The sequence below is a fragment of the Hippocampus comes genome, unplaced genomic scaffold (genome assembly GCF_001891065.2).
Source record: "Hippocampus comes isolate QL1 unplaced genomic scaffold, H_comes_QL1_v1.1 scaffold228, whole genome shotgun sequence".
NCBI lineage: Eukaryota > Metazoa > Chordata > Actinopteri > Syngnathiformes > Syngnathidae > Hippocampus > Hippocampus comes.
The window spans coordinates 359,156-369,608 of record NW_017805877.1 but is presented as its reverse complement, the minus strand read 5'-3'; the positions used below and the strand labels follow the sequence as shown (position 1 = coordinate 369,608).

The window sequence follows — 10,453 nt, the reverse complement described above, 5'->3', positions numbered from 1 at the left end:
CATAGCTGCTCTGCCATTGGCTTACCGAGCATCATCCTGGCCTCTGATTGGCCAAGAGGGACTTCACTGTCTATGTGTGTAGATAATGTAGCTAGATCCGTGGAAGATAGAGTGGAATGCGTCCAACTAGCTGCTCAAGAGTAAATTGCTTGTGGCTCGACGGACAGACAAATCAACGAACGTTTCCTGGAATGCTTTACTTGTTATCATGCTAAAAACCTTACGCTAACTGGAGCGCTAATTAGAGAGAAGGCGAGTTTCATCACGCTAACTATGGCCATCGAGGACTACGAAGCGTCCCGTGGCTGGCTTAAAAGTTCATTGCATGATATGAGCTGAGCAACGCTGTGTGTGCGTGTGTGTGTGTGTGTGTGTGTGTGTGTGTGTGTGTGTGTGTGTGTGCTTATATCTGAGATCAAATTTACTACAGTGAAAAACCCCCTGTTGTGAAAAACTTCTTGCTGCAAACATGATTTTGTTGTAGAGGAATTTCACTGTAGGAGGAGAGCAAGGCGCTTGAGGGGCGCAGCCAGTTGTCATCGTGTTTTTGAAAGGGGAACCACTTTACGAATGTCAAAATCGTTCACCAAGCGTAATTGCGCCAGTCATTTTAAATTTACGGTTAAAAAAGCCTAAAATTACAATTTTATCATCATCGTCGTCGTCGTCGCCATCATCATTATCAACAATAACATACAATTTTAATACAGTATTACACCTCTTTATTTATATAGAGCTTTCACGACAGTTGCAGCTGTAACAAAACGCTTTCCAGAACATTTAACAAAATATCACAATGATAGAACAGAACATATTTTATAACACAAATATTGGCAAAAATACAACTGTAACAAATTTAAGATTTGTGATCTTTTTTTAACTGTACAATTTCTAATATCAACAGTAGCAAAATACAGTGCAAGAGATTTAAAGGGCACACTATAATGTTAAAAGAAGCATGATCAAATATAGCAGATGATACTTTTTTTTTACAAAAAGTACTAGACTTGAAAATTAATTCAAATCAGCAACACTGTGTTACACAAATATAAAGTGATTTGCAGTACAGTATTACATTTAACTGTTTATTGATAAAATGTCAAGTCACTTCATAATGTAAACAAAAAACACTCAGAAGTAACACGGCACCAAGCAATAACAAAGAACATTAATATTCAGTGAAGAGACTTAACCAAACCTCCAGAAACAAACGTTGAGTCCTATCAGCAACATCTTTTCGTGACCTTTGAAATATTTTTGTTTGTGGAACATAAATTAGAAACTTCCCCCTCCATTGTTTGCGGTCTGAAACAGCATCGGCATGTCATCGAGAGGCACGCCTCCTGGAGGAAAATATTCACAGTGCAGGGACTCCTCCCTCTGCAGAGTTGGGAGCTGTTGTACCTCCTTCCTACAGCTCTGACAGCAAGCATTGGCGCATTTCAGTGCCACCACGAGCCGTTAGCATATTTTTTTAGGTTCTTTTGAACCCGTCTTTCCCTCCCATACGCATCATCCTCCGAGAGACAAACGTCGGAGTGGCCTCGTCTAGAATGGGGAACCGAGACGATGAATACGATTTTTTGTTCAAAGGTAAAGGAGAGAGAGAGAGAGAGAGAGAGAGAGAGAGAGAGAGAGAGAGAGAGAGAGAGAGAGAGAGAGAGAGAGAGAGAGAGAAGATAATCTTATTTCTCTTTTTTTACCGGGTCATACAGACATCGCTTTGAAAAAGCGTTTTAGCCTGTTGTTGCGTCGGTTATGGCGATTAGGTGACAATCCTCCAAATATTTAGGCCTGTGTTTATGTAAGGCAACAATGATGATTTTAAAACAAAAACGCTGTCGTTGCAACCCTCCAAACCCTGCAGCTATGTTTTTAAGTAGGGTGCAGCACCCTGTGTGTTTGTAGGGCTATTGAAGTTTTGTGTTATACCCTTAAAAGAGTGCCCACAAGAACCATTGACCAGACTCGACTCAAGCCTCCATGGGGCTCTAACAAAATGTGATTTAGGGGCCTTTGTTTTTTGCCAATTATAGCGACTATTCCTCATTTATTGTTGAATTTCAACAGAAGTCCTCTGCAAGAGTGGACTGGGGTTAATTTACAGTTGCAGGGATACAGCATTTCATTTTGCACCCCCCCCTAAAAAAAATTGCAACAGCAATAACAACAACAACAACAAAACGCAAGAGGAAATAAAATTACATAGGTCACCTTGTACCAACAAGTAGAAACCTGCGCGACTGTTCGAAAAATAGCTCACCAGGGATTTTAGCTATTGAAACATCACTTAAAATGTACAAAAACAGAGTATTCAGTCAAATAAATAAGAGTAATATTGAATAATAATGTAACTGGCATCTCTATGCTAAGAAATGACGAAAGACTATAGTCACTTAAAACAAAAGGAGTGGGTTTCCAGAATCTTGTGGCATCTACAGGTAATTTGAATTTAAAAAAAATTTTTTTGGGCTGGGGTGGTGAATTTCTGGCAGATTTTCGTTGTTGCGACAGCCTTTACCCTCTGTAGTGCGCTAACTGCTCCCCCTAGTATTCACGGAGGCCTTAAGCAAGCGGCGCTTATGCCTTGGACTGGCCTGTTCTCACCAAAAGACCTCCATCTCAGACGAGGCTGGTCTTCAGGCCGATGTTACTGACACAAAGAGCCTCTGGATCTAATGTATTCTGCATGCCGATGGATCTGCTGTTCATCTTCTGAGCTCAGCTGGATCCAAAATACTGTACCTCTTTGATCCTCATATCAGCTTCTGTGGCACATTAACATCCTGGGAGTTGCCAAAGGGCTATTTAGAAGTAACAAAGTCTCCTCTGTGGGATGAATAGTGCATCTGCCGGAGACGAGAGCCCCCCTCTCTCCCTCTCCCTGTCTGGCCAAGCCATCGTACTGAGCCGCGCAGAAACAGGAAGAGCAAGGCAGCCCAAAACTGTCGATTCAGGTTTTGGTGGAGCCTGTTATCGGCTTCCTGCAACATGGACCAGGATGGTGTCAGCAGGGACAAAGTCCGGCTCCATTTCCTTTGTAGGGGAGGAGAGAAAATACAAAGGCTCCACTTCTGCTGCTGTGTTGTACATGCAAGCCCCCTGCCCCCACACCCCAAGCCTGACTCAGCTTCTCGGACTGTCTCTGATCCTCACTTCTTTCAGGAACAAGACTCTATTCCCCACTCTGAACTGTATATATGGAGGCCCTGCAAAACCCCACTTGGTGCTTTCGCAACACATCTGATTAATTTTTATGTCATAGTATGTCGTTAGTGTTTTCGTAATAATAATACATATCGGACATTTATTATTTATCAAAAAGAAAAATGTTCAGTTTTCAGTGTCTTTGGGACTTGTTTCGAAAATATTTAAATCCCCCAAAATTCCTCAACAACGGGCGGCCTGATGGTCAACTGATTAGCATGCCGGCCTCACAGTGCATTAGTGCAGGGTTTGATTCTGGCTGCGGCCTTCCTATGTGGAGTTTGCATGTTCTCCCCGTGCCTGCGTGGGTTTTCTCCGGGTACTCTGGTTCACCCCCACATTAATGGGACACTCAAAACTGTCCCTTGGTGTGAGTGTGGGTTGTTTGTCTATGTGTGCCCTGTGATTGGCTGGTGACCAATTCAGGGTGTCCCCCGCCAACTTCCCGAAGACAGCTGGAATAGGCTCCAGCACGCCCCACGACCCTTGTGAGGATAAGCGGATCAGGAAATGGATGGATGTATGGATTCCTCATCATTGCTGCTGTTTTATTTGTTTGTACGTACTTCGTTGTTTTGTGTCTATGTCTGCCCATCTAGCTATCCATTAGAGGTGGAATCGATCAGTCGAGGTTTAGCACTTGAAGTCGACGAAACACAAACCACCTGTTTTTGGTGTCCCGTCTTCCGATCGGCTAGTTTACAGCGGACTTTCGGCTCGCCTTTCTGTTTCTGTTGCCAGACAATATGGCCCTGTAGAGCAGCAACACAGTCGAGGCCATGCAGTCTTCACACGTGTGCATGGGTCCCAGAGTACAAAAATAAACTTGCTCTGGAAGACTGTAGCAATCTTTAGTCATAAAGATTCATACCATGCACAGAAAACAACAATATGCTAAGGGGGGCATGGCTCAGTGGTACAGCGGTCGTCTCCCAAATCAGAGGTTGTGGGTTAGACGCCTGACCCTCTAACAATGTCGAAGTGTCCTTGAGCAGGAGACTGAGCCCCCAGCATCTCCAGAAGGTGAATGAGGAGTCAGTGTGAATAGCTTTGATCGCCTTGTAGGTGGGAAAGCCCTATACAAGTAAATGCCCATTCACGAGAAGATAAGAAAAATGCATGGAGGACTCCCACAAAACGGCAAAAACAATTCACAATGAGAGAGCAGCTGATCATTTCCATGATGTTTAGATTATGGAGAGAAATGTAACAAGAGGCTCTGGTTGATAGTTTAGACAAAAGACAACACAAGCCAGAGTCAGCAAGCTGGGCAGATGAGACAGGGAGGGAGAAGAAAAAAAAACACTGGCCTTTGTTGAGAGCCAGAAGCAGAAAATCCATTTGTCGATACACACGTTGATGTTTGTCTATGGTTTTTCTCTTTTCTCCAGTCGTGTTGATTGGGGACTCGGGTGTTGGTAAGAGCAACCTGCTCTCTCGATTCACACGAAATGAGTTCAACCTGGAGAGCAAAAGCACTATCGGTGTGGAGTTTGCAACGCGTAGCATTCAGGTGGATGGCAAGACGATAAAGGCGCAGATCTGGGACACCGCGGGACAGGAGCGCTACAGAGCCATCACCTCGGCGTGAGTCCATCTTGATTCAGGCAGAGAGTTCTTTGTCATGAACTGTTGTGTTGAACTTCCAGTGTCCAAGTTTAATATACCATTTAACATGATCCATTCCTGACTAGCACGCATTGTCTTTCACAGATACTACAGAGGAGCCGTGGGTGCACTCCTGGTGTACGATATAGCCAAGCACCTGACTTACGAGAATGTGGAGCGTTGGCTGAAGGAGCTGAGGGACCACGCTGACAACAACATCGTCATCATGCTGGTGGGCAACAAGAGCGACCTACGCCACCTCAGGGCCGTTCCCACAGATGAGGCCCGTGCCTTTGCAGGTACAGAAATTCAACAAAAATGTATCCGCACTTAATTCGCCTTCTCCGAGGGATTGGAAACTGAAACCTCGTCTGTGTCAAGTTGTAACACAGTCACTCGTCTCCCTGAGCCTGGGTGAGATGTGGCCAACACATTCAAGCCGCTCGGCATTGTCCGATTCAGCATGTCGCATCCATTAGCTCTGCGGGCAAGAAATGGAGCCGCATATTTAGCAGCGAACAATTAAGTAAATAGAAGTCTATCCGGCAAGCGAATCGGAGATGAAATTCTGTCATTTAAGCTATAAACCACATATTTTTTTCAAAGAGGAGACAAGTCTGGCCTGCCAGGCCAGTCTCGTAGCTGCACTCTTTGACTACAAAGTCACGCTGTTGTAACACGTGCAAAATGTGCTCTGGCATTGTCTTGTCGAAATAAGCAGTGGTGTCCATGAAAAAGACATTCCTTAGAAGGCGGCAAAACCTCTATGTACCTTTCAGCATGAAGGGTGACTTCAGAGGTCCTAACAGCCCCATACCATCAAAGATGCTGGCTTTTGAACTTTGCATCCAAAACTAGTCCAGATGATTCTTTTCCTTTTCGGCCCGGGGGGACACGACATCCATTTTTTCCCCAAAACAATTTGAAATGTGGACTCGTCAGACCAGAGAACACTTTTCCACTTTGAGTCAGCCCATCTTAGATGAGCTCGGCCCAGAGAAGCCGGCGACATTTCTCGCTGCTTTGCAGAGTTGAGATGGAACTTGCACATTTGGATGTAGCCCCAACTGTATTGACTGACATGGATTTTCTGAAGAATTCCTGAGCCAAGGTGGTGATATCCTTAACACACACTTTTGATGCAGCGCCGCCTGAGGGATAGAAGGTCACCGGCATTCACTATTGTTTTTTGGCCTTGCCGCTTCCATGCAGTAGATTCTCCAGATTCTCTGGCCCCTTTGATGATATGGACCATCTACTGTATTATGAAATCCCACAATTCCTTGCAAGTATACATTGAGGAACATTGTCCATCAACTGTTTTTCATGCACTTGTTGACAAAAAGGGGAACCTCAACCCACCTTTGCTTGTGAATGACTGAGCAATTTGGGGAAGCTCTCTTGAAACCCACTCATGACACCCACCTGTTCTCAGTTAGCCCGTTCATCTGTGGGATGTTCCGAGCAGGTGTTTGATGAGCACTACTCAGTTTTCTCATTCTGTTTTTCCACGTCTGTCTGTCTAAACCCACTGTTTCTCAAATAGTGGGGGGCGCGAGCCTCCATCAAGGGGGGCGCGTTTGACCTCGGGGAACATGCTTTTTTATTTTTATTTTTTTACTGTCCAAAAATAAGTGCAATTGCACCTTCACTACACTAGGGGGCAGTGGCTCTCTCATTGGCAGAGTGTGCAGAGGGATCATTCGCTCGGTGTTTTGTTTGCACTGAGGATGCCCGCTTTGCACACAGCACAGAGTATGAGTAGACACTAAGTCGACAGGCGGAGAGAGACGGAGATAAGAGACAAACCCGAAAAAAGTCTCCCGAAAGCGAAGACGCACAAATTATTTTATGTATTTTTGTTTTGCTAGTTAAAGTTTTTTAAAATATTGTGCTCCTGAGATAATTTTGGTGATTAGTTTGACATGATCAGTCAAAAATATTTATAGTTAAATTAAGGATTTAATTTCAGATGCACTTTAAATCTTTTCTGTTAGTTACTAAAACTATGCTTTGTGGTAAATTGGTCCATATTTCTTTTGTTTTTTTTTATTCTGTTATACGTTGATAAGAATACAGTGTTATGCAAAGGTGTACATCTAACAATTTTATAGACAAATTATACTATTTATGGTCTTGCGGGGGGGGGCGCAAAATGTTTTCCTCTTCTTTGGGGGGGCATGACAGAAAATAATTGAGAACCACTGGTCTAACCCATCTTTTCTGGAAGCCATGAAATTCTAAGTTCATGATTATTTGCTAAAAGCAATCAAGTTTATGAGTTTGAACGTTAAATAGCTTGTTTCTGAAGTGAGTATGGTTTGCAAATCATTGTATTGTTTTTATTTATTTCTAACACAACTTCCCAACTTCATTGGAATCAGGTTTATACATGAGAAAAAGTTTGTCCCACACAAGCATATCCATCCTGAAATAATGATCTTGGCCTAATTTACTCACTTCTCCCATCTTGTGCAAGAGCATTCAGTTGTATTGCCTGAAATTACACGTTGTTGGTAGGTGAAAGTTGTAGTGGATAAAGAATACATTTTGGACCGGTCAAGTGAGATTGGATCATTTCCCGCCGCACACCTGATGGTCCCACTGCGGCACAGAGGTTGGGAATCACTAATTTATTAGACTGCAAGTTATTTACCTTTACAGTACAGGTGTCAAACTCAAGGCCCGGGGGCCAGATCCGGCCCACCACATCATTTGATGTGGCCTACGAAAGCAAATCAAAGATGTCAACTTTCATGATGCTTGCTAAAATCTGTACCAAAATTTCAAATTCTCATTTCTAAGAAAATAGAGTGATACTGTCAGCATTTTATTGTTAGCAAACCCCTCATTACAGTAACTTAAACAATAGGAGAATGCACTGTTATTCCTGACTTCTTTATATGGTTTCAGTCATAATGGCCCTCCAAGGGAAACTGTAACTAAAATCAGGCCCGACAAAAATTAGTTTGACACCCCTGCTTTACATGGTAAGGAAGTAGACAAACTCTTCCCAAAATACATTACAATACAATACTTCCTGATTTATATAGCGCTTTCACAACAGCTGCTGCTAGAACAAAGTGCTTAACAAAACAGTTCACAAAAAGTAAAATAATAAACACAACACATAACATAAAACACGGACAGTCGTGCAAATGTGAGTTCCAAAAAAAAACATAACTCCCCGAGCTGAAGTATTTATTGTTTGGGCAGAATTTGTTGTAGACCAGCTCTCTAACTTCTTTGTTATGGAATCATAAGATAACACATTAACTATTGAAGGTTTTTTTGTTTTCAGAAGCCTAACAGTATTAGTGTACATTGTGTGTTTTCTCTTCACGCAACAGAGAAAAACAACCTGTCATTCATCGAAACTTCAGCCTTGGACTCAACAAATGTTGAAGAGGCCTTCAAGAATATCCTTACAGGTATGACAAGCATTCTACACCTTTTTTGAAATTTTCATTTTAGGTCTCATCTCGACAGATGTGAGGCCATGTGCATTTGATAGCTTCGGCTCAGGGTTTTTTTCTAAGCATTTCATTTCCTTGCCGTCAATTGGCAAGATGTTTTTCTGCCCCCAAGTACAGTTTCGGTCCAGTATGAAGAGCTTGATCGCTGTGACACTGTTGCAACACATACAGATCCACGGCAAGTTTCTCAAAACATGAACGGTTCTTGACAAAGCACGCAGCGGAAGAGCTACTCCTACTACTCATACTACCATTAAAGAACTCCTTTCACAGATGATTGCGCAAAGCCAGGGAAAGTCTATCCAGAGAGCTGCAATGGAACTCGGCATCGGCAAATGCTTGATTCAGAGGATGCGTCGAAGAGTGACAGAGCTTTACTTTAAGATGATGATGCTGAACTTCCACAAGGGGCAGCGACGAGTATCTTTCCACTTTACGATCAGCGAAAGCGACAACTGTCGAGTTTGGGGAAAATCAACCCCCATAGAAAAACTCTCCAAAGCTGGTAGTTTTGTTGCAGCTCCGAAACAAAGAGAGCTGTAGTGTTGGTTTTTTAAAACGTCCACTTTATTAATTCTGTTAACACTCTCAAAGAAACTACATGCCTTCTCTTGTGCCATTCGACTCGAGAGGCCGCCTCAGAAAAATGTAAATTAACGATAACTTAAATGACACTAAGAAAATCGAAAATAATGCACCTGAACAGAAAATCCACCGAGGAAATCACAAAATAAATTATATGGGGGTGTTTGTGAACACATAACAAAGGAATAAATAAAATAGACAATTCTGAAATAGTCCAGTCTCCTACAGTTTGGTGTGCAATGTCTAGCGCTGGGCTGACTGGATCTTCTCTCTCACATGACCGGTAACACTTCTGACATACATTTCGCAAAGCGCCACTGAACTTCAGTCGGGGGACTGAAAAACCTCTTGACGGGTGGCAATTTTGCAATGCTCCTCCGATGTCAAGTGGCGAGCGCAAGGGGATGATATGCTTGCAAAAACTGCTAACTGTCAAATGATGGCTTCACGGCAGTCCGAATGATTCCCGAGGCTAAATGTACGTTAAAGAGGAAATGTGTTGTGATTTTGGAGACACTTTTTTATTTTGTATCAGCATCACTGTGTTTACTAATGTCAACTGTTTCTCTGTACGGAGAGCGAATTGTTTACTTCTAGAGTTGGTGGTCGAACCCCTTATGTGTATTGTATTTTTAATATATCATACTCCTGATATGAATGGCCATTTTTTGACTGATTTCAGTGACTTTGTAACTTCCTTCGCTATTGAATGAATTTCACAGAGTCATTTGAATTTCACTCAGCATGTCAATGGCCAAGTTCAAGGGAACACTGGACCTCGTTTTTTGACTAGGTTTGCGTATGTATCATATTGTTCCATCTGCTGCATGCTTTTAAATGTGGTACTCTGATGGTTGTTCAACCAGTAAACATACACAAAACTGTACCACGATAAACAACCTTTTTGCAGAGAAATTTTAGAATTGATGCTGATGTGATTTTTGCTCTTCAAACACAGAAATCTACCGCATCGTATCGCAGAAGCAGATCGCAGAGCGGTCGGCCCATGACGAGTCTCCCGGGAATAATGTGGTGGACATCAGCGTTCCCCCGACCACAGACGGTCAGAAGGGGAGTAAGCTACAGTGCTGTCAGAACCTGTAACCTCGGGGTAAATGTCCGGCTGGCTCACTTTTAGGGTGCATTATAAATTGGGATCCAGTGCTGGCCTGCTACCGTCTTCCTGGGCCGCAATATAGTCGGAAATTGACGTTATTTAGATCCAAGGAACCGGTTCATGAGGCCATGGAAGGAATTGATTTTAAGGTGTAATATGACCCAGTTTCAGCCTGCTACAGTACATTATAATGCAGATGCTGGACTGCTGGTACCACACAAGTGACTTAGCCATGAGTGAAAATTAGTCAGCAACATCTGTGTCTCTAGTAGTTTGAGTGGTACCAGCACTCCGTTTTTGAATTCCACTTCTCGTTGTCATCTCTGAAGTGGTAGTGCCGCTGCTGATGCTTTCTTCCTGTAAAATATATTGTTTATATGTTTATTATTTTGATAGCGTGTTGGTCACATACATTATATTAATGCCATGAAATAAATAAATTTTACACTATTACATGGTT

General features: G+C 42.8%; 1 protein-coding gene and 1 long non-coding RNA gene across 2 annotated transcripts in view; one reads left to right on the top strand and one right to left on the bottom strand.

The window, feature by feature from the left end:
• LOC109527155 (uncharacterized) overlaps positions 1-1,332 on the bottom strand; it is a 7,521-nt gene extending 6,189 nt beyond the window's left edge. The window contains exon 1 of the long non-coding RNA XR_002170479.1: positions 1,199-1,332. This is a non-coding gene — a long non-coding RNA (uncharacterized LOC109527155). The remainder of the gene's footprint in view (positions 1-1,198) is intronic.
• Positions 1,333-1,422: 90 nt separating this feature from the next.
• rab11bb (RAB11B, member RAS oncogene family, b) lies at positions 1,423-10,453 on the top strand. The gene is made up of 5 exons (XM_019888892.1): positions 1,423-1,593; positions 4,599-4,794; positions 4,921-5,114; positions 8,166-8,246; positions 9,835-10,453. The coding sequence occupies exons 1-5, from the start codon at positions 1,554-1,556 to the stop codon at positions 9,978-9,980; spliced, it is 657 nt and encodes a 218-aa protein (XP_019744451.1). The 5' UTR covers positions 1,423-1,553; the 3' UTR covers positions 9,981-10,453.

Coding starts and splice junctions, on each gene's coding strand:
- rab11bb (XM_019888892.1), top strand. CDS start 1,554: ATGGGGAACCGAGACGATGAATACGATTTTTTGTTCAAAG. Junction 1,594..4,598: donor ATACGATTTTTTGTTCAAAG/GTAAAGGAGAGA, acceptor TCTTTTCTCCAG/TCGTGTTGATTGGGGACTCG. Junction 5,115..8,165: donor TGAGGCCCGTGCCTTTGCAG/GTACAGAAATTC, acceptor TTCACGCAACAG/AGAAAAACAACCTGTCATTC.